Source organism: Podospora pseudoanserina, chromosome 5 (genome assembly GCF_035222485.1).
Source record: "Podospora pseudoanserina strain CBS 124.78 chromosome 5, whole genome shotgun sequence".
Classification (NCBI taxonomy): domain Eukaryota; kingdom Fungi; phylum Ascomycota; class Sordariomycetes; order Sordariales; family Podosporaceae; genus Podospora; species Podospora pseudoanserina.
Window position 1 is genome coordinate 2,145,090 of NC_085924.1, and position 21,045 is coordinate 2,166,134.

At 53.5% G+C, this 21,045-nt stretch overlaps 8 protein-coding genes across 8 annotated transcripts; 5 read left to right on the top strand and 3 right to left on the bottom strand.

Moving 5' to 3' along the window:
* Positions 1-412: 412 nt before the first annotated feature.
* On the bottom strand, positions 413-3,344 carry NEP1 (18S rRNA pseudouridine methyltransferase). The gene is made up of 3 exons (XM_062947802.1): positions 2,230-3,344; positions 1,562-1,830; positions 413-1,494 (listed from the first exon to the last, which is right to left on the bottom strand). The coding sequence occupies exons 1-3, from the start codon at positions 2,582-2,584 to the stop codon at positions 1,018-1,020; spliced, it is 1,101 nt and encodes a 366-aa protein (XP_062799048.1). The 5' UTR covers positions 2,585-3,344; the 3' UTR covers positions 413-1,017.
* Positions 3,345-6,507, top strand: QC764_505490 (uncharacterized protein). The gene is made up of 2 exons (XM_062947803.1): positions 3,345-4,926; positions 4,987-6,507. The coding sequence occupies exons 1-2, from the start codon at positions 4,668-4,670 to the stop codon at positions 6,243-6,245; spliced, it is 1,518 nt and encodes a 505-aa protein (XP_062799049.1). The 5' UTR covers positions 3,345-4,667; the 3' UTR covers positions 6,246-6,507.
* Positions 6,508-6,858: 351 nt separating this feature from the next.
* QC764_0079580 (uncharacterized protein) lies at positions 6,859-7,367 on the top strand (the record flags this gene model as incomplete). The annotated part of the gene is made up of 2 exons (XM_062940771.1): positions 6,859-7,004; positions 7,331-7,367. The coding sequence occupies 2 exons, from the start codon at positions 6,859-6,861 to the stop codon at positions 7,365-7,367; spliced, it is 183 nt and encodes a 60-aa protein (XP_062799050.1).
* A 47-nt stretch (positions 7,368-7,414) lies between these two features.
* SLM2 (phosphatidylinositol 4,5-bisphosphate-binding protein) lies at positions 7,415-10,083 on the top strand (the record flags this gene model as incomplete). Its single annotated transcript, XM_062947804.1, has 4 exons — positions 7,415-8,003; positions 8,068-8,555; positions 8,612-8,949; positions 9,009-10,083. 4 exons carry the CDS (start codon positions 7,415-7,417, stop codon positions 10,081-10,083), a joined length of 2,490 nt encoding a protein of 829 aa, XP_062799051.1.
* An 879-nt stretch (positions 10,084-10,962) lies between these two features.
* On the top strand, positions 10,963-13,568 carry QC764_505510 (uncharacterized protein; the record flags this gene model as incomplete). The annotated part of the gene is made up of 5 exons (XM_062947805.1): positions 10,963-12,776; positions 12,873-13,029; positions 13,176-13,258; positions 13,312-13,351; positions 13,407-13,568. 5 exons carry the CDS (start codon positions 10,963-10,965, stop codon positions 13,566-13,568), a joined length of 2,256 nt encoding a protein of 751 aa, XP_062799052.1.
* A 415-nt stretch (positions 13,569-13,983) lies between these two features.
* Positions 13,984-14,912, bottom strand: GAR1_2 (H/ACA snoRNP pseudouridylase subunit; the record flags this gene model as incomplete). The annotated part of the gene is made up of 3 exons (XM_062947806.1): positions 14,713-14,912; positions 14,488-14,639; positions 13,984-14,409 (listed from the first exon to the last, which is right to left on the bottom strand). The coding sequence occupies exons 1-3, from the start codon at positions 14,774-14,776 to the stop codon at positions 13,984-13,986; spliced, it is 642 nt and encodes a 213-aa protein (XP_062799053.1). The 5' UTR covers positions 14,777-14,912.
* A 230-nt stretch (positions 14,913-15,142) lies between these two features.
* DNJ1 (Tetratricopeptide repeat and J domain-containing co-chaperone dnj1) lies at positions 15,143-17,473 on the top strand. Its single transcript, XM_062947807.1, has 2 exons — positions 15,143-16,543; positions 16,612-17,473. Exons 1-2 carry the CDS (start codon positions 15,563-15,565, stop codon positions 17,209-17,211), a joined length of 1,581 nt encoding a protein of 526 aa, XP_062799054.1. The 5' UTR covers positions 15,143-15,562; the 3' UTR covers positions 17,212-17,473.
* Positions 17,474-17,860: 387 nt separating this feature from the next.
* MRS4 (Fe(2+) transporter) lies at positions 17,861-20,426 on the bottom strand. The gene is made up of 5 exons (XM_062947808.1): positions 19,464-20,426; positions 19,316-19,398; positions 18,817-19,256; positions 18,200-18,758; positions 17,861-18,139 (listed from the first exon to the last, which is right to left on the bottom strand). The coding sequence occupies exons 1-3, from the start codon at positions 19,499-19,501 to the stop codon at positions 19,183-19,185; spliced, it is 195 nt and encodes a 64-aa protein (XP_062799055.1). The 5' UTR covers positions 19,502-20,426; the 3' UTR covers positions 17,861-18,139; positions 18,200-18,758; positions 18,817-19,182.
* Positions 20,427-21,045: the final 619 nt, after the last annotated feature.

Genomic DNA, 21,045 nt, shown 5'->3' on the forward strand with positions numbered 1-21,045 from the left:
TGCTGACGATGAGCCAATCATAGAGACCGCAACACTCGGAGCCAAGAACAGGTACCTGGATCTGAGTGGTCTGGGGAGCCAAGACGGAGTGACTGCAATGCGGCCCCGCGAGAGGCCGCCATTTGGTGCGGGGCCGATGAAGCGTGATTGCTGTTCGGAACTGTGCTGAGCGCCTATGAGGGAGCGGCCAGTATGGGAATGCAGTACCGATGCCGGGCGTCATGCGGCATTGCATTGATATGGCTCAGTGAAGGTGGCTGTTCCTGTACGAGGAGGTAGATAGGTAGGTGCCTGGCTGCCTTTCAGTTGTCCCAGAGCACACTGAAATATAGTCGAGATTAGCGGGCGGCCAACCAACCTTGAAGCAAATCAACATATCAAACTAATCACGCATGAATTTGAACACAAGGTTTCGAAGACAACCGGTCAGGCAACTCCCACGTCGCATTATGCTACCACAAAATCTTGACTATTCCACCCGGACGCAAACACCTCTCATACCACACCATCAACATTGTGTCCTGCTTCGTTCTGTCTGACTACTGCCACCACCAAGGCCCTCCTGCTGTTCGGTAATTCCGTTTCTCGAAGCCTAGAATAGGGTATAGCTGTCACCGATCGAAGTGCCGCTTACCACGGCGCCGAGGTGGGGTTAGTATGAATGAGGGGGTATGAATGTGTAAAAATAGGTTGCTTGAGCAAATAAAAGAGTAAAGGAAAAAGGTAAGAAAGGCAGGCTATGAAATAGGGGATATGTAAGCCAAGTTGAAGTGGCACCACGCGACGACGAAAGCGTCTTGGATCCGTTGTTGAATGCCCCATGTTTTGGTTGCAAAAACACCGACAGCTCAAGCACAGACGACCCAAGTTCCGGTTGACAGTGATCGTTCACCGCGATGTTGTATCACGGAATAGATCATTGCGACCGCAGCTCCCCACCTTGTGAGACGGAGAGACCGACAGATCTTTTCATCCTGGACCCCAATTTCATGCCCGCGTTGTTGTCGGCAGGACTGATTATAGAATGTCCCAGCAGTCCTCGGCGGCGTGGCAGAACTTGCTGCAGGCAACACTGGCTGAAAGGCTGTAGTTGCTGATCGAAATCTTCTCGTCCACATATGCGTCGGCAAAGTTGTCGGCGCCCTTGGCCATGGCGCCAACAAACACGCAGATGCTCTCGTCATCGCCGAGGGTGTCGACATAGTCGCGCACACGAACCAGAGGGGCCTCGAAACTGAGCGTGACCTTCCGGCAGTTGGGCGGAAGATGATCGGTGATGGGGTTCTGAATCACCTTGAGAAGCTTCTCCTGCGAGTTGGCGCCCTTGATGGAAAGGCGGTGCAGCAGCTGCACCATCAGACCAGCGAAGCGTTTGAAGGTGCGCGGGATGCGAACAGATGGGGACACCTCGATCAGAACACCCTTGGCTGTTTGAATATAGATCTGGAGTTTCCCTGCCTTGTTCACCGGCGAGTCGAGAAGGGTCAATAGGCACTGCGAAACACACGGCATCTGTCAGCAAAAGGAATAATCTGCAAATGTGAGCGTGGCATGTTCAAACCTGATGAGTGATATCTGGACGGGCATCACTGATGTCCCTGTTCATCTTGCGCATGACGCCAATGTGTTCGTCGCTGTTGAGCAAGGAGTACTTATCCTCCCTTTGCATGCCCATACGACCAGCGCCGCCGTGCGAGGCCTTGTAGGTTTCGAGGCTGGCATTAGAGAGGACGACGATAAGGCGCTTGGTGTTCTTGTCGGTTGGGGGGATAGGCACATGCTGCTCAGCAACCAGCTGCGGCAGGGCTGGAGGAGGCAACGACTGGGTACCTGTCATGTTGGATTGCCTGGTCAGAACACCGTAATTTGTTGAAAAAAAGGACTTCTGCACAGGAAGGCTTGTGGCTGCCGATCTGGTGTTGGCAATAGTCTCCAAACAAATTGTTTGATGGCTCTCAAGTTCAGTTGTGAAATAGAGAAAAAAATGGGATGCCCGCTGTTCGAGGGGAGACCCGGCAGTAGCTGGGCTCAACAAATCGAAACACCTGACTGGAAGTGGGGTCGTGCCAGAACCGGCCATCACGGCCATCTACCTATCTTTGCGTGCTTGCCAAACGTCGCTCCAAAGTCGCAGAGACCGCAGAGACAAAAAAAGAAATCACCAATAAAGGACGCCATCCACTGGCAGAACAGAGATAGCCATCAAAGGTGTGGCAATGGGAGACTTACGGGGCCGCTTGCCAGCACGGTACTCGGGGGAGGAAGACATGTCTGTGGTGTATAGGCCGAACAGTGATGGGTTGATCTTAAGAGATGGAGAGGAGAACGGCGAGCGTGGCAATGGAGGTAAGTAAATATCAACGAAGCACTGGCGGACGAGGAAAAGTTTGAATTGGCGGTGAAAGTCGGAGACAGAAGGGGCACGGTGCAAGGTGAGCGAAAGGTTATGGGGGCTTTTAATGCAAAAAAGAAAAGGCGCCGAACCGCAGATTCGGGTAATTTTCGACCTCTCTAGGTGGCATCTACCCGGAGTTTGGTGGGTACGGAACCTAGAGCAGTCGGGGTCCGGAGAGAGCATGGGCATCAGAGATAAGACCCCAGCCGGGACAACGGAGGAGCAAAGAGCTCGATGATGACCCGAACCACAATGCTCGGCACAGATCCCGCGTCTTGGAGCCGTTCAAACAATGGCTTTTTGCAACGTCGTCTTAGCATTGTCTCCCCCTACACAGCACATGCAATCATTCAGGATGGTCGACCAGACCGCGGCGAAATCCTTTGACAGAGTTTTTTCTTGAAGTTTTGGCGTTGCAACTCAACCCGCCCCAGGCTAAGCCTTTCCAGGAACGCCGAGGACAGAAGGGGTGGATGACGGGTCGGTCAAAGACGGAGCTGACGGAGATGTTCTCCACTTCTTTCTGTATTACGTGGTTTACCGGATGGGCCAGCATTCTTACATACAGTAGAGATGCCATGATCAACGACGCCAGCTGGGGTGATTGAAGCTTGTTCTTGTACCCTCCCCACTCCCCAAAGACCCTGGCTTGGCAGAATAGGTAGACGGACGGTTGCCATTTGGATCGATGGTGGCAGCCAAGTATTGCTGTCACTCAACTATTCATCCGCCGTATCCGACTCGGGTCCTGGACGGCCAAGCTGACATGCATGGCGTTGCTGCTGGCCTCTTGGTGCGAATGTTGGACAACAAGAGTGCGAGACCCGCCAGGCCCTCTTCTGGTCCTGGACCCGACTCATGTATAATAGTAGGTAAGAATTCGTCTGTTCGCGAGCGCAGAAGGCAGAAAGTGAACTAGTTATTGAAGAAAGGCTGCGTACTCTCTCATACCTACTTCAAGATAAGGAAGGTAGTGTCTATATGCTGTCTGTCGAATAAAGATGTGGTTCAATTGCTGAAGCGGCCTGGCCCGTTACACCGTTGCTCCCTCTGACAGGGCCCTTGTTTCACACCACGATGACCCCATTCCCCCGCGCCCCACCTCTCCAACCTCAACATCTTCAACTTGGCACGTGCGCGGGCTTGTTTCCACATCCATCTCATCCCGACCGACACGCCGGAAAAGCGGACGAACACTTATGCTTGACTTTTGGATCTTAGGGCCAACTGTCGCTCGGTTGAGTCCAGATCACGAGCTCGGCGACAGTTCTATTTGCTACCTAACAACAGCCCGAGGTGCGTCTCAGCTAGAGAACTTGTGCAGAAATGACATTTGTGAAGCCAACATAGGTAGACACATCAGTTGTCATGGCCGCTGTCGCCGCCGCCGCCGCGATCCGGTGTGGTTTTTCAAGGCGTCGCCGTAAATCAACGTGGACTAGTCTAGGCCCCCTCCTTTTTCTTCTAGCTAGGTCACACGAACGTTGGCCTTTCGGATTTCACCCTGTGCTCTGCCATCGTCATCTGTCCACCCTGGTTGCGGCCTTTGTCATGGTCGTCGCGTCTTCGTGGCCGATGTGGCCGACACAGCGCTGAATCTTCCCTAGACTTGCGATCTTCGAGTTGAGACTATACCCAAACTCGAACGCTAATACGCCCGTGTCTTGTGTCGCTACAGCGTCCTCGCACCTCGATATCGTCTGATTTACTGGGCTTCTTTGGCCTGGTCTCCCACCACCACCACCGCATTTCTCTCCTCCTCCCCAAGCCATCTCTCACACCAAGGCCGAACGAATGTAGACAGATTCTCCGAACCTTACCCTTTTTGACTATCAAACCAGCCCTTTGCCACTTCTTTCTTCTGGCACCCTGTTTCAAGAGCACTCTGCGGCCAGTTGACCTCGCCCTCCGCTCTGTCCTGGGCCATATTCAGGCTCGCCGTCTCTTCTCCTCTCTTCGGCCACGACGATGGATCCAAGAGGTCTCACCTGTCTTTCGGGCACACATGTTGAGCTCGGAGGCCTGATATAACATATCCCCTCAAGCCACCTCCGTCGCTAGGTTCTTATTTTGTGATTTTTTTGTCTTGTGTGTAGTTACCAAGTCTCGATCCTTCTTTGTTCATTTTCTTCACACTTTTCTTTGATCCACTTGCCGGCCAGGTCTGGACAGATCACGTTGAGCGTGGATCTAATCCTACTTTCGTTCTCTTCATACATTCGTTTTTAGGCAGCTGGTTTGTATCGTTCTTTTACCTTGCCAGTCTGGCACCATGGCTTTCAAGAGGTTTTTCTGGGTCTCCTCGCTCATTTCGCTGGCCCTTGCTCAAGCGCAGAATAACAATCAAGGAGGTGCCACATTAGACCCAGAGGTCATTCAACAAGGCTCTTTTGTCGATGGCAAGAGCTCTTTGGGTGCCGAGGATGTTCAGGCAGCCTCAGCAACCTCCCAAAACAACTTCATCAACTTTTGCAAGGGGCAAACACTTACCAACGGTTTCCAAATCACGACCGGTTCTTGTAACGGCATTGGTATGTCAACGACACAGACAGATATCTTCATGAAGCGCTACTGACAAAGGCCTGAATTAGTGATGGGTCAAATTCCTGCTAAAGACCGAATGATCTCCACCGTCATTACAAACCCAGCGAACGGTGCCACCATTCCGTCTAATCAAGACTTTGAGATTGTTGTTCAAGTTACCAACCTCAATGCCGGAGCCTTTACGAACGCTGCTGTCACCTACTATTCCGCACCCCAGCAGTTGGATAACGGCAATATAGTGGGACATACTCATGTAACCGTACAAGACACGGGTGCCGATCTGAACCCTCAACAACCAATGGATCCGCAACAGTTTGCCTTTTTCAAAGGTATCAACGACGCCGGTAACGGCCAGGGCAGACTTAGCGCTGCGGTGACTGGTGGCCTTCCGGCCGGAAACTACCGTGTCTGCACTCTGACAGCCGCAGCCAACCACCAACCAGTCATCATGCCTGTCGCCCAGCGCGGATCACAAGATGACTGTGTCAGATTCACCGTTACTGGTGACGGGAACACTCCGAACGAAGCCGCCAACAATGGCGCAAAGGGTCAGGCAGCAGCAGCTCTGGTTGCTGATGCTATTGCCCTCGGCCCCGGCGCCCCTAATCCGGGTGGCAATAATGCAGGAGGGAATGGTCAAGGAAACGGGCAAGGCAACGGGCAAGGCAACGGGCAAGGCAACGGGCAGGGCAACGGGCAGGGCAACGGGCAGGGCAACGGGCAGGGAAACGGGCAGGGTAACGGGCAGGGTAATGGGCAGGGTAACGGGCAAGGAAACGGGCAAGGCAACGGGCAGGGTAACGGGCAGGGCAACGGGCAGGGTAACGGGCAGGGTAATGGGCAGGGTAACGGGCAAGGAAACGGGCAAGGCAACGGGCAAGGTAACGGGCAAGGCAACGGGCAGGGTAACGGGCAGGGTAACGGGCAAGGGAATGGGCAAGGAAATGGGCAAGGAAATGGGCAAGGGAATGGGCAAGGAAATGGGCAAGGAAATGGGCAAGGAAATGCCGGAAATCCAGCCGGTGGCGATGCTGCTGCCGGGAATCCAGCCGGTGGTGATGCTGCTGGTGGTAATGGTGGCGGCGGGAACGCGGCTGGCAACAACAATGCAAATGCTGGCAACAACAAGCAAGCAGATGGCCAGAATAGGGAGGGCAAGGGAAAAGGGAAGGCCAACGGCAATGATAACGCCCAACAAGAGCAAACAGGACAGGAAGGCCCAGCACTTGATCCTGCAGCGGCACCTACCCCTCCTGCGGCAGCTCGTCTTGCCCGTCTTGCTCGCCGTCGGAGATTCATCGCATAAACGCCACGCTCAAGTATGGCTACCAGGTAGGTAGCTATATCGTATATACACCCTCACTCCCTGGTGGAATGGCAACGACGCCTGTTCATCCCAAATCCGCATGTGCTTGCAGATAGCTGTTGATATGACGGAGAGAAGAAGTTGGTGTGGAATAGGGGGAGGTAATAACGATTCAATTTTATAATATAGAGGGTTAGGGTTCAGATAAGTAGCTATAGTCTAGTCTAGGTAATGGACTGTAATGTATTTTGGATTCGTTGCTTGATGATTAAGCTCGGAGGCATGACGCAAGATGCGTCTTCAAACGTAGAGCAGTGAACAGGGGCTTGGCAAGCCACCTGCAGTCTTACCAGACTCATTGGCCTCCCGTGCCTCCCACTGGTGGTTGGAGGAGGGGTTCAGGGCGCCATACGTCATCACACAAAGGCTCGCGGGGACCATGTTATGTTCTCGGCATGGAACCAGTTCGAGGCAGGCTGCTTGCTGATTCTGGAGCTCACTTCACTTCCAGTCTTCTCCAGCAGCACTGGAGTCGATTGTGCATTTGATATCATCAGACTGGCAGCAGGGTCCTTCTCTCTCTGCACAACCATCTGTACAGGACAAGACCTCCATGAGTCGACCGGGGTGGCCAGTTCATTTTTGGCCGACATCCCGATCAGCAGACAACGGAACCCCAGTCAATCAAAAAGGCCTGTCCAAGCCCAGCTCCTTTCCCGAAAGGGGCCCTCCGCCAAGCACTCTCGAGACGACGACGTCGTCGGTCGACATCACCGCCTAGACCCCCAAATCGCCATCCCCATCCATCCAGTATAGGGATATCCGTACATCGCACCCGTCATCTCTTTGCGCTCGACCACTACTTTTCTAATCTATTGCGCCCGCCGCCAAAAACACAGCATACAAGATAATACCTATCTCCTTCTCTGCGTGAGACACCGTCCAGACCTGTGAAAGCATTCTGTGTCGCATGTACGCCCCATCGTCTCATTCTTGCTCTTCTTCCGCGCGCAGCGCACCCTGGCACCAGGAGGCAGCCGCTTCCCATCTGTACCAAGTATCGGAGCTAATAATTGGTGAACCAGCCCTCAGCGAGTCAACACCTGTGCGGCCAAACTCTAAAGCGCCTATATGTCTTCCCGTTGCACTTCGCATTAGCACCGACCATCATGTCAACCAGCCGGTCTCCAGCTGGCGTCGTTCCCCCCCCTCCCCTCAGTCAGGACCGTGGATACGGCCCTTCAAACCATTTTCCTCAGCAGCAGCACGGCATGGAACAGGGCTATCCCACGGCTGCAGCAGATGCCGAGACCCTCTCCAATACCATTGCAAACTCCCACGTCGAACACGACAACCACCTTGACGGTCCCATAGCCCCGCGTCCGACCAAGTTTACCGAAGAGTGGGATGTTAGCCAGCGAGGAAGCTCCATTATTGACGGCCAGAGATATAGCAAGACCAGTAATCACATCAACAACAGTGCGATGCAGCGGTCCAGTTCCTACGCCGGCTCCGTCGCCGGCATCACCAACGATGGAGCGACATCTCTGTCTCGTGGCAACACCCTGAAGAAGAAGGCATCCATACGGAGGAGCGGCAGTCTGAAGCGAAGTAACAGCCGGCGGAGCATGAAGGCAGGCAGCGTGAGGAGTCTTGCCCTTCAGCCAACGACAGACCAGGATGAACTTCACAGCGCCTTCTACTGCCCAGTGCCCACATCGGGTAGTCCGACTGAGGTTCTTGCGAACCGCTTTCAAGGTTAGTGCTTGTCTCGACCAGATCACCCATCCTTGCGATCTTGTGGCTAACCTCATGCTTGAAGCCTGGCGCAAGATTCTCAAGGACTTGATCACATACTTTCGCGAAATCCAAGCACACTATGAACACCGAGCCAAGTCGCTAATCAAACTGGGCAATGTGCTGAACAATATCACGACGCCTCCGGGCTTCATCGCGTCCGGTGGTCTCGATGACGCATTGCAGATTTTGCGAGGGCACAACAAACAAGCCATTATGGAGGCTAACAAGGCGAGAGAGATTGAGGAGGATGTCATCTTGGCACTGACAGGTCTGCGTAGCGACTTGCATCAGAAGATCAAAGAGATCAAGAACCTATCAGGCGACTTCAAGAACTCGGTGGATAAAGAGATGGAGGCGACTCGCAAGGCTGTAAATAACCTACAGGACGTCTTGGGCCAAACCGAGCTCGACACGGCCTTGACAACTGGAAAGCAAGATCCTTATTTATTACGACTTAACGTTGACCGGCAGTTGGAGAAACAGATAGATGAGGAAAACTACCTGCATCAGGTAAGCCCCCCCTTGCAAGGCGGTGCGCAGAGTGATACTCATTGTTCCTATTCAAGGCATACCTAAACCTAGAGAACTCGGGGAAAGAACTCGAGTCGATTGTCGTCGGCGAGATCCAAAAGTCATACAACGCCTATGCCAGCATACTCAAGCGGGAAGCAGACTCTGCCTATGGAACCATCGAAGAGCTTCGGCTTGGCCCCATCACCCTGGCCAAGGACGCAGAATGGCTATCTTTTGTTCACAGAGATGAACGCTTTGTTGACCCCGACCTTCCCATGCGGTCAGCTGAGTTCATACATTACCCAGGACGGGATCACTATGCTTGCCAAGAGATCCGAGCGGGCTTGTTGGAACGGAAGAGCAAGTACTTGAAGAGCTACACAGCCGGATGGTATGTTCTTCTCTTGCCGAGACCACGTGTACAAGGTTTGTTTGTACTGACACATGCAGGTACGTTCTTTCACCCACGCATCTGCACGAGTTCAAATCTGCGGACAAGACACAAGCACCCGTCATGTCCCTCTACCTGCCGGAACAGAAGTTGGGATCGCACTCCACAGAAGGCGGATCCTCGAATAAGTTCGTTCTCAAGGGCCGCCAGACAGGATCGATGCATCGTGGCCACACATGGGTATTCCGCGCGGAGAGCCATGATACGATGATGGCCTGGTACGAGGACATCAAAACTTTGACCGAGAGGACTCCGGAAGAGCGAAGCAATCTCGTGCGTGGCAACAGTCGAAGCATTAGCAGATCATCTCAACGGTCGTCTCTTAGCAGCGACGGGGTCGACGATGACGAAGACCCCCCCTTCATGGCAACTGCCGCATCCGTCAATCAGCAGCCGAGACCAGACTCCCTGCCTCGACGTCCTTCAGGTGGGCGATTCCCATCTGACCTCCAAGTAAACGCACAACGAGGCTTACAGGTCCCCCTCTCGCCGCTTAGCATAAGCTCCGAACCAAACAGATACGACGAGAACGATCGCGATGTCATTGTTGCAGCCAATACCATCCCCAGAAGTGAGCTAGGACCGCAATATCATATCCATCAGCATTTCGATACGTCATCGACAACTCGACGGAACGAGGACCTGCGCTCGCCACCCATCCCCCAGACCAGGACAACAACAGGCGCCTACGAAGAACCAAACGGACGTGTCGTTGGGTCTGCAAATAACCAAGTCTACACCAATGGAGGATCGGATTCTTATCAGAAAGATGGCATGGTGTGGGCAGAACCAGTTCCTATCTCGCCTTCCACGCTCAGAGATCAGGCTCAAACATTGTCCTCACGAGCCGATGCAGATGATCGACTCTATGCCACACAGAACATCTCGGTGACAGACGGCCAAGATGGCTACAAGTCGGAGCCTCGAGGGAACTGGTATGGGCAGGCCAATGGAGGTATAGCCCAAAACGACCCGCAAGTACGACCAGGCGCCGAGCGAACAGACAGTGCCCCGACCATCTCACATCTACATATACCTGGGGAGTATCCCAAGAGTTCGACCAGCGGTTTTTGATACCCTTGAAAGAATGTAAAAACTGGCTCGGAGGGTTTTCTTTTTGTGTTAATTGTTCTTTAATTGTCCTCTGGCGCGAACCGTCGAAGTTCAAGGCCCCTTTTATTCACTGTCAGTGGTGTCCAGTACCAGCCTTTCCCTGCTAGTTGAAGATCCAACAGTCTCGCAGATGGCAGAATGTTATTGTTTATCCCCATTACCGCTCTCGGTATTAAATAACGAAGATATCTTTGTGATTGAAGACCGGATCTTGGACACTGCCACCGCTATTTGCCTCACCTTCTCATGTGATCCAGTCTCATTGCGAGGCTGCACCCTGACAGAGATGTATGCGCTGGTGTTCGTGTCGCTGATTTGAGTTTGCAACCAACCTCCCAACCTCGCACCGCCTTCATCAAGAGCCCTGAGCGCACTAGTCCCTCAGGCTTTTGTATATCTCGGGGAGGTTGGAGAGAAAAGAGACAGGATTTCATGCATCTCTGGGACACGCCCGATCCTCTTGTGATGGCGTGCGCTCGAACAGCCTCTGCGCTGCGCTATGTACATCGAGCTCTTCAAGTTCCGATCGTAGCCACGAATCCCGCGTTCTATTTAAACTAAGCCAGCCCATGGACCCCCAACCAACATACTGCCATCTTCCAGGCATGACCATCTGCTTTTAAGAAGGCCAGTGTGCCTCCAACTTCCCTCGTTGCGCTTCTCACACTCTCCTGTCAATATTGGTCTATCTCACTCCCGAATTCCATTCTTTAACTGCAACGTCCGACCAGCTAGATGCGTGTGTGAGGATACAACCAGAGAACACCTGCCCTACAGCTTTCACTGGTCTTCTCTCTCCTCTGCTCACCTGTGACAAAATATACTCGCAAAGCAGAAACCATGGGTACCAGAAAACCGTCCTGTTCTTGGGACGATCAGGCGGCGGTCGATGCTACGCAATGGGCAGTAGATGCCATGACAGCGACTGAGTCGTTTCGACTGCAGTTCCAAGGTCAGTTTGGAGAGGCCAATGGCCGATCACGCCGGAACTCATCGAGCCTGGATGATGTTCTCTCCGAGCGCCGGGCCTCACGTCAACGTGGACGAGTCCATGTAACTGGACGGCGGCCCGTCTCGGAGAGACCTAACAACCTTGATGCAAACTACAAGGGGCCTCTCTCATCAAACCCGCCTTCTATGTCGTTCACCTCAGAGCCTCACGATCTACCCAGGCCACCCGACCCGACCGCTACACGACCAGTGCAGCAGCACATCGGCATCCACATCAGCAAAAACAGCGGGAGAAACAGGGCATCATCTCAGCCCTATCCCGCTTTTCACAGGCCTCTAACACCTCGTCAGTCATCTCAAAAAGAACCTGAGCGTCACCACCCCTTGCCCTCCCTACCCCTTCATCCCGATCTTCGGGGTGATGAGGAAAATAGGGATAGTAAGCAGTTCTCCGTGCAACAGTACGATGCGGTGAACCCCGCGGATTCTCAGTCGACCATGGTACCCTTGGAAGATGCAGAAACCGACGCCACCTACCTTTCATCTTCCTTCTCCTCCACTGCCATCGCCAAGCCGAAAGCCTCTCACTTTTCCCCTCGGCGCAAATCCGGGGCCGCCTCCCGAGCCATGGTATCGTCCTCCTCCCCCTATCAATCCTCTGCCTCATCCACTCCAACCCGTCCTCGCTCACCTCCCCCAGCGGCTATCCCGTCCCCTTCCACCCGGCCAGACGTCCTCGTCTCCCCTTTTCACGAGATCCTCTTCGTCCTCCTCATCTGCCTAGCCCAGATTCTCATGCTTGCTGGTCTCGCCCAGGCCATGGTCCCCGCCTCGATCATCTCCCAGTCCTTTGGTGACTCCACTCCCGGCACTATGGCGTGGTACTCAGCCGCGTATGGCCTCACATCAGCAACATTCGTCCTTCCGTCTGGCCGTGTGGGCGATCTCTTTGGCCACAAAAAGGTGTTTGTCACTGGCTGGCTTTGGTTCGGCCTGTGGAGCTTGATTGCTGGGTTTTCTGGACACGCCGAGCGCAGCGCGGGCGAGGGAACGGTCTTCTTTTGTGTGGCGAGGGGGCTGCAGGGGATCGGACCGGCGCTGTTGGTGCCGAGCGGACAGGCGTTGTTGGGCAGGACGTATCAGCCGGGGATGAGGAAGAATATGGTGCTCTGCCTGTTTGGGGCGTCGGCGCCGCTGGGGTTTGTCATGGGGGCTATCTTGTCGAGTTTGTTTGCAGTGCGAGGGAACTGGCCGTGGGCGTTTTGGCTGTTGGCCATCATGTGCTTTGTGCTCGCGGTGGTGAGCTTGTTCATCCTGCCGACTTCACGGGGTCAGTCTTGTCTGAAAGGGGGGGAGGGCTTGTGGTCACAGTTCGATGGATGGGGTATGATGCTCGGCGTCAGCGGGTTGGTGCTGCTGAACTTTGCATTCAATCAAGCTCCCAACGTCTCCTGGAAGACACCTTATACGTATTTCCTGTTGATCATTGGTTTGATCTTGATTGCTGCTTTCGCGTCTCATGAGTGGAAGGCGCCTTACCCCCTTATCCCTATCGCGGCCATGAAGCCGGCGACGAACTTTGTGTTGGGCTGTACGGGGGCTGGCTGGGGCTGTTTTAGTATTTGGATTTATTACACCTTCAATGTTGTTCAAAATCTGAAAGGATGGTCGCCGTTGCTCGCTTCTGTGAGCTTCATTCCAGCGTACGTATCCCCCCAAGTTGCCCAGTCAACAAGGGAAAATGAAAAGAACTAACGAGACGTTGCGGTGTAAAGTCCAATATGTGGCCTTGCTGCCAGTATTCTGGTCGGATTCTTGATGTCGCGAGTCAAGCCTCACTGGGTCATGTTGATATCCATGTGTGCATTCTTCATCGGAAGTCTCCTTCTCGCCACCGCACCTGTCCATCAGAGCTACTGGTTCAGTACTTTTTTCGGGATACTTATCATGCCATTTGTCAGTCACCTCTTCCTCCCATTCAACTAGGATATCGCCACTGACACATCATGATAGGGGATGGACATGAGTAATCCGGCGGTATGCTGTTCCAAGGTCCCTTTTCGGATCATTGATATGTACGAGATGACTTACTTTCTACCTAGGCCACCATTCTACTCAGCAATAGCGTTTCCAAAGAACACCAAGGCATCGCTGCAAGCTTGGTAGTAACGACGGTCAACTATTCGTATGTTAGCCTGAAAAAAAGGGTTTGGAAACTAGTGCTGACTACGGATGTAGGATTTCCCTTGCTCTTGGAATTGCGGGTACTATAGAAGTGGTATGTATAACCCTACTTGTGTTACACCGAGACAAATAACTAAAGCCGCCACTAGCATGTCAATGAGACAGGCTATGAGCTCCTGAAGGGCTACAGAGCTGCTCAGTATTTCGGAACAGGCCTCGGCTTCTTGGGCGTGCTTCTGGCCTTGGGATTCTTGCTCCAGAGTTACCACCAGAAGCCACCTGTGGCATCATATCCGCTCCAGACGAGGTGAAAGGGTTGTGGTGCGTGAGAGAAAGGCGAGGAAATGGCTGTGTATAGTTAGTCGGCGTATAGATATGAAACCAAAAACAACAGGGAAGAGCCCGTCAATGACCAAAACGGCGTCCGCTATTTCAGGCTACGCTGCAACTTTGATGATGAATGTACAATCAATCCGAGCAGATGCAAAAATATTTTGCCATAAATGAAAGCAAAGACCCAAGACCCTTCCCGAACGCCATTAAGCCAGCCCGAGTTCCGCAGACAACGCCATTGACGTGGTCGCTCCGCTCGATGATATAGACTGCCCGCCCCTTTGCTACTCCTCCAATGCCGTGTACTGTACGAATTCTCAAAACATCCGAACAACCAGTGGCGACCTCCCCTTTTGTCGTCTCTAGTTTCCCTTTTTTGAGAATATTTCTCCTTTACCGGCTGAAGCCTCCTCTGCCGCCACGAGAGAAACCACCACCTCCGCGGCCACCGCCTCCACGGCCGCCGAAACCGCTGCCGCCGCGGCCACCGCCACGACCACCGCCGACGCCGCCGCCGCCGCGACCGCCGCCAAAGCCACCACCACCGCGGCCACCGAATCCTCCCCTACCACCACGTCCACCGGGACCTCCACGACCACCGCGGGACGCGCCGCCACGGCTGGGCTTCTTGACTTTGCTGGCTCCCGGGGGAGGCTTAGGCTTGGGAAGGAACTTCTCGAGGGGCAGGAGCTTCTCGCCGGCAATGTAGAACTTGTCGCCAACCTTGAAGGAAGTGGCCTGGATGCCCTCGGTGGGCTTGATGGTGAAGTAAACCTGGTTGATGGGACCGAGAACTTCGTCGACCTTGCCAACCGGAGTCTGCAGAATCAATTGTCAGTCTCCAGCTACGTCGCAGCTAACCACCGCGCGGTCGTGAACCACCAGAGGAAAACCTACCTTGTTCTCTAGGTAGATAGGCGCGTTGAAGTGAGGAATCTTGGCATTGGTAGACTCGACGACCATTTCACCTTCGCAAGAATGAATGAACTTGCCCATCTCGAGAACCTGGGCGGGAGGACCCATATCGCGTTGTTGGAAGCCGCCGCGACCTGCAATTCGTTGGCAATTCATTAGTAACCTTGTCCTTCGCAATTCGCACTCCTCGACAGTGAGACTGCTCACCTCCTCCACGGCCACCGAAACCACCACCGCCACCGCGGCCACGTGAACCCCCGCGAAACGACATTTTTTCTATTGTCCCGTCGTAATTATTGAACTGGCGACGGCTTGTGTTGCTGTTGTGGGGTTGAGTTGGTGTCTGCGTCGCAACCTTCAACTTTTCGTTATGGAGATCGAACGAAGCTCGAAAACAATTAATTTTTCGGACCTGCAGAATCGAAAGCGGTCAAAAATTTTGCCGTATCAATCCGCAGGGGTGTGCCCCACTTGGTGCCGTCTCCTGCCACCCCGCGCTACCGAATGCCAAGGCCCGGTTTGGACCCAGCAGTGGGAACACGCACTGTATAGAGACCGCTGAAGTCGTCGTCTCAGCCAGCCAAGCGTCAGCAATACCACCCAAAAGAGTAGTGGCCAGATTTGTTTCTACCGTTGTGCACACAGTACGAAGAAAGCCTTGCCTCGATATCCAAGTCCCCAGATCTATCTCTGGACACGGTAACGTCTAGAACTTGCTTCCATCTCATCTTGGTGCAAGCCTCCAAAAAGGACAACTTGTCACATAATACCGGGGCTTTCAGCCACTGGACCTTATTTTTACTCCTCCTGCCCATTCACTGCTTTGCAGGCTTTAATCCAACAATCGAATGCCCGTTCCGATCTTCCATGCTTCCTAACTTGCTCTTCCTAGCTGCCCCGTTGATGCTCGTCGTCTGACCGCGCCTTGCGCTGCCTGCGCCCCTGACTACACACACATCTGCCTGACACATAGACGTCTCGTTTAAACCGTCGTTAGATTCCACGATACCCTTTGTAATTCGAACACACTCTGGTCTTTCGCAACAACAACCCCGTCATGGTTCGCTTATCATCGACGCTGGCCTTTGCGGCCGGCTTCCTATCAACGCCGTCAATGGTCTCGGGCCTCTCAACGTCGGACATCCCAGCCGACACCCCCATCTCTGCTCTCCTAGCCTCGGCGCAAAGTCACCTGTCAAAGGGCGAAACGAACGACGCCCTCGTCTACTACGATGCTGCTATCGCCAGAGATCCCTCCAACTACTTGACCTTGTTCAAGCGCGCCACAACCTACCTTTCTCTCGGCCGCAGATCACAGGCCACCGATGATTTCGAGAAGGTGCTTTCGATCAAGCCAACTTTCGAGGGTGCGCACCTTCAGCTAGGAAAACTGCGCGCCAGCGCCGCCGACTGGGACGGAGCAAAGCTTCACTACAAGAAGGCCAAGAAGACAGAGGAGGTTGCCGCAGTTGAGGCGGCCAAGGCGGCGGCAAAGGCTGCTGAAGCAGCAGCCAAGGCTGGGAACTGGGAAGAGTGTGTCAAGCAGGCCGACGATGCCATCCTGACGGCGAACAGGGCGATTCACTTGCGCGAGCTTCGCAAGGACTGTGCGTTTGAGAGGGGAGCCGTGGAAAGGGGTATTGCTGACCTGCAGCACATCCTCCAAATGCAACCTGGCAACACGAAGCCACACGTCCAGATCTCAGCCATCACATTCTACGCGCTCGGAAACCTCGAGGACGGCGCGACAGCTATCAGGAAGTGCCTGCACTCTGACCCTGACAACAAGGTGTGCAAGCGGCTGTTGAGGGAGGAGAAGGCGACCATCAAAGTCATGGAGAAGGTGAAGAAGGCCTTGGACAAGGGGCAGCAGATGACTGCTGTGCGGCAACTCGTACCTACGAGCGACAGTGAAGGCTTGATCAAGGAGGTGAAGGACCAGGTCCACAGTCTGCGGGAAGATGGCTCGATACCGAAGGCAGCTCCAAATGAACTGCTTTCAAGGTTAGTTGAGATGGCGTGCCAGGCGTATTATGAGGTAAGTCTTCTGCGTCTCAGCCCCTTTCTCCGTTAAAACCGCCATGTATTGACAATGTTCGGCAACAGTCCAACAGCAAAAAGGCCAAGGAATACTGCGAAGAGTCCCTCACTCTAAATGAGAACTCTTTCTTTGGTCTTCTCTACAAGGCCAAACACCTCCTTGACAAGGAAGAGTATGAAGCTTCCATCAACACTCTCCAAAAGGCTGCCGAGGCTCGCCCTGACAAGGAAGACCTTGTCAATCCTCTGATGCAAAAGGCCCAGGTTGCCCTCAAACGCTCCAAGACCAAGGACTACTACAAGGTCCTTGGTGTTGCTCATGACGCCGACGAACGCCAGATCAAGTCTGCCTACCGCAAGCTCTCCAAAATTCACCACCCCGACAAGGCCGCTAAACAAGGGCTTACCAAGGAGGAAGCCGAGAAGAAGATGGCGAGCATCAACGAGGCGTACGAGGTTCTCAGCGACCCCGAGCTCAGGGCACGGTTCGACAGGGGTGACGACCCGAACAGCCACGAGCAGCAGCAGCAGTATCACCACGGGCATCCATTCGGAGGCGGCCACCCATTCATGTACCAGCAAGGCAGCAGCGGAGGCGGTGGTGGGCAACAGTTCCATTTCAAGTTTGGTCCTGGAGGAGGGTCAGGGTTCCCATTCGGGATGTAGTTTGGTTAGTTGCTCTGGTAGTAATGAAGAGAGGGTTACTCTTGGAAGAAGGTCTTCCGTTGTCTTGGGTTTGCATTGTGTATGGTTGAGCAGGGGGTGTATTTGGGTGTATCTTTTGAGGACTATGTCTAGGACTTGTCATACACCCGGGAGGAGTGAGCCCAGTCCATTCCCAGTGATTATAGGATGGCTTAGTATTTATATATCACCACCCTTTACAGTGTGCCCGCTCGAAAAATCACCTTGATCATATCTCATCGAATTCAGACCAGGTGGCAACAATTGTGCATAGATCTTCTTTCGATATCACCAACAATATGTCCTTCGCACAGCTGAAAGCTTGCCACAGTTGAGCGCCCTGTGTTTTCTGGTCCCGGGATTGAACCGAATGCACATAATCAAAACTCAGGGATATGTTCCTCCGGGCCTTGCTCATGATCGCAATGTTTGGTATACAGCCGCCCGCGCAGCTAGATGGGTCTAAGGAATCAATGTCAGATTCGAAGAGGTTTGCTGCAGCAGGCGAGAATAAGACAATTATTGTTCAGTAGAACACCACAGGGTGATGTCCATCTGTATCTCATTGTGGAAAGGGAAACCCCTATTCTCGAATCTACACAATCTAGATCTAGGGCCCAATCAACGCATTGTGGCAGAAGCGATGACAGGAGAGGGATTATATGTACAAAATGCTTATAGCCCCGCGCGCACGCTCGCTTGTGGTTCAGTGCCTCATCCGGTTTGGGCCAGTTTCCCCCATAACTCGCCTCGACCATCGTGGGTCTCACACACGGGTTGCATCAAAATTCTTACAGATTTCTCCTCACGTAAACACAGCTCATTTCATATGTAGACACGAGCTGGGCGAGGAGCTAACATGGATGTGACTCTTTTGATCCTCAGATGCGAGCAAATAAGCTTGTTCTAGCTGTGATGCATTGTCAATACAACTCCGTCTTTGCCAAGAAGGCAGCCGAGAACCACTCATCTGACAGAACAAGCAGACGCATCGGTTGAGCGGCCACATCATGTGGAGGACTCAGAGGCCGAGTCGTTCTGACGGATGAAGTAGGCTTTGGAAGCCTCGTAGGCTGACCAGCAGATAGCGGTGCTCGGCATGGTCGTCAACACTCTTGGTTGGACGCCCTTGAAGAAGCCCTTGGCACCCTCGCGTTTGAACAAAAGGCGGCAACCAGCCATGAAGCCATTGACGGTTCTGAGTTCAGCATCGTGTGCGCTGCCACGTGTCTGGAGCATGGTCTTGATCACGTCCATGGGCGTGGTCAAGGCCGCCGCAAAACCACCCGCAACCGCACCAGCTACACAGTGAGTGAATGGGTCATATGCCTTTGTCGGGTTCATCGAGGTCGAGATCGATTCGTACGCGAGAAACTGAAGCGCCGTAAAGGGAACCGTCATGGAAAGCGTCGTGGGGTACGAGACATAGAAGGCCTTGATGCCCTCGTTCTTGTAAACATACTTGGCGCAATCGGTCATGGAGCGGTAGAGCTTGGCCGACTCGGCGATCTGCATTCTTTGCTTGATGACTTGTTTTGCGACAGTTAGCAGCCGTGATATGAACCAGGAGAATCAGATAGGCCATACCGTCAAAGGGGTTCATTAGCGCATCGCTAGCAATCGTGGCGCACGCCCCACTGGTCGCAGCAGCAAGTGGATGATGGACGCCAGCCTGGTTCCCGCCCATGACATGTTTTACAGCTTCATATGTGGCGAAGTAAACGGCGTGCGCGGGGCCTGTTGGCGGCCGACAGGTTAGTTCAATCTCCAGAGAGCTTTTGCAAGACTCGACCGCAACTCACCGGCACCGACAATTACGCTGGACATGCCCCGCCACAAACTCAGAATACCTTCTGTGCTCGCCATCTTGTAAGTGCTCTGGAAGACTCCACTGTAGACCGAGCCGGCGCTTGGGTTGACTATCTGCATTCGAGTCTGTACGCCAGAGAAAGGTTAGAGGTCAAAGTCGCGATACCAAGTCGATAACGGCGGAGCTCGGCTCACCTTCACTGCATCGATAGGGTACACTGTGACTCTGGTTAGCCTTCTGCTCCATACGCGTCTCCTCCACGACAGGACTACCTACTTGCGCAGTGCTCGGCGATGCCGGCAAAGGCGCCGGCAGCCATGTTCTGCAACAACGAGAAGTTGGGTGGGAGGGCTTCATAGCTATAATTCTGATGTCAGCACAGCTTTGGACAGGCAGCGGGCTCGAGTCCCCAAGGGGAACCTACTCGTAGTCCTCTTCGGGTACGACATTTGGCTGGGCCATTGGGGAAGCCACGGCTCCCGTCGCTCCTAGATCGAGAGCCAGGGTGAAGACTGAAAATAATCGAGGGGTGGAGAGTGGTCGAGTGTGTGGTGTTGAAGCTTCTGCGCCGCAGGATTCAGCAGCAGAAGTCGGTGACGCAATGCAAACAGCACAAAAAAAAGAGAGCTTCTTTCTTGGAGGTGCGCTGCCGGGTCACAGCGGGACCACTGAACCACAGAACCGCAAAAGCCCCAAACAATCTGTCTCCTCGCGATAAAGCCGCAGCCTGTCGTTTGTGTATGGGTGGGGTCGCCGAGAGGGATCGAGAGCGGCTCTTTCTTCCACAATCGCTGCGGCTGGTGATGTTGTCGCTGGCGGTGGCAGGACGGTGGCAGGACGGGTCCTGTGGGGGAAGCAGATGAGCGGCTGGTGCTGCTGAGAGTTGGCAATGCTGAGGAATGGGCAAAATGGGCAAATGGACAACTCCAAATTTTTCTGCGACCGTTGTCGGCACAGTTCTTCCCCCCCAAATGGCCAAGACAAAATTATGGACCAGTCGGCCGCAACAACGGTCGGAGATCGGTGACCAGGAAGTTTTACCAATCGCCGGCCTATTGCACAGAGGCCTGTCTTCTGGAGTATCCTCTGCCTACCCCGCCATCTTTCCTGTTAGTGGTCCGTTAGTGTCATTTTGTGCTGGAACCCCCACTGGTTGCCGGCTGTGATGTTCGTCAAGATCAGAGATTCCCAAGAGATATGTCCGCAAAGGTCCTCGGCTAGACTTGCATCCTTGTCCGCTCTGCATTATCAGATCCGTGATTTGCGGGTCTCCGCCGGTCCCGAAAGAGCACGTTTTTCCATCTCCGAGGCACCGGATGAGTGTGAATCCCAAGACTTTATAGGTCAGTCTCTCTAGCTTTCTGTTATGTGCGGTAAAGTGGTTGTGTGTATCCTGGACAGATACAGTTTATGAATACCAATAAAAGTATCACGGACCTAATAATGCGATACCAGTTCTGACTCAGCCAGGATAGACGTTACCTCCGATGCCAAGCACGACAGATAAATACAGTCAAAGACTTGGGTTCCTGTGGATTGACTCAATAGTGTTGGGAAATTGGCTTGTGAAAGTCTCAAAGTCCCTGCCACCTCTGAGGTTGTTATGTGTCAGCTAGGTTGTTCATAAGTGATGGTCCCATCTTCCCCTCGTGATTCTCCTGGTAGTCTCAGATTCTCCGTCAACTATGTTTCGCCATGGTTAGGACTTTTAATGCAGGTATTTATGTCATAAAATGTGTGCTTTGTCGTTTACTGAACTCGCTAGCAGCCAGACCGTTCTGTCTATACTGTTCCTCTGGTGCAAGTCTATGTTATCCAAAATGAAATCGATGTGATAATAATGCTTAAAAAAAGTCCCCAACGCCGCTCGTGCCTCCCAATCCACTCCCATGCAATGCAATATAAGCTAACACTCAAGAATTTATTGCCATAACTCATGATACCCGAACGCCTCCTCAGAGCCTCTTAGGGCTCTCTTCGTATCATTGTCGTAGAAGAAAAACCGC

Coding starts and splice junctions, on each gene's coding strand:
- MRS4 (XM_062947808.1), bottom strand. CDS start 19,501: ATGGCCCAGCCAAATGTCGTACCCGAAGAGGACTACGA. Junction 19,399..19,463: donor GTACCCGAAGAGGACTACGA/GTAGGTTCCCCT, acceptor TCAGAATTATAG/CTATGAAGCCCTCCCACCCA. Junction 19,257..19,315: donor CATCGCCGAGCACTGCGCAA/GTAGGTAGTCCT, acceptor CCAGAGTCACAG/TGTACCCTATCGATGCAGTG.
- NEP1 (XM_062947802.1), bottom strand. CDS start 2,584: ATGCCCATGCTCTCTCCGGACCCCGACTGCTCTAGGTTCCGTACCCAC. Junction 1,831..2,229: donor CCGTGCTGGCAAGCGGCCCC/GTAAGTCTCCCA, acceptor CCAACATGACAG/GTACCCAGTCGTTGCCTCCT. Junction 1,495..1,561: donor GTCCAGATATCACTCATCAG/GTTTGAACATGC, acceptor TGTGTTTCGCAG/TGCCTATTGACCCTTCTCGA.
- DNJ1 (XM_062947807.1), top strand. CDS start 15,563: ATGGTTCGCTTATCATCGACGCTGGCCTTTGCGGCCGGCTTCCTATCA. Junction 16,544..16,611: donor CGTGCCAGGCGTATTATGAG/GTAAGTCTTCTG, acceptor GTTCGGCAACAG/TCCAACAGCAAAAAGGCCAA.
- QC764_505490 (XM_062947803.1), top strand. CDS start 4,668: ATGGCTTTCAAGAGGTTTTTCTGGGTCTCCTCGCTCATTTCGCTGGCC. Junction 4,927..4,986: donor CGGTTCTTGTAACGGCATTG/GTATGTCAACGA, acceptor GGCCTGAATTAG/TGATGGGTCAAATTCCTGCT.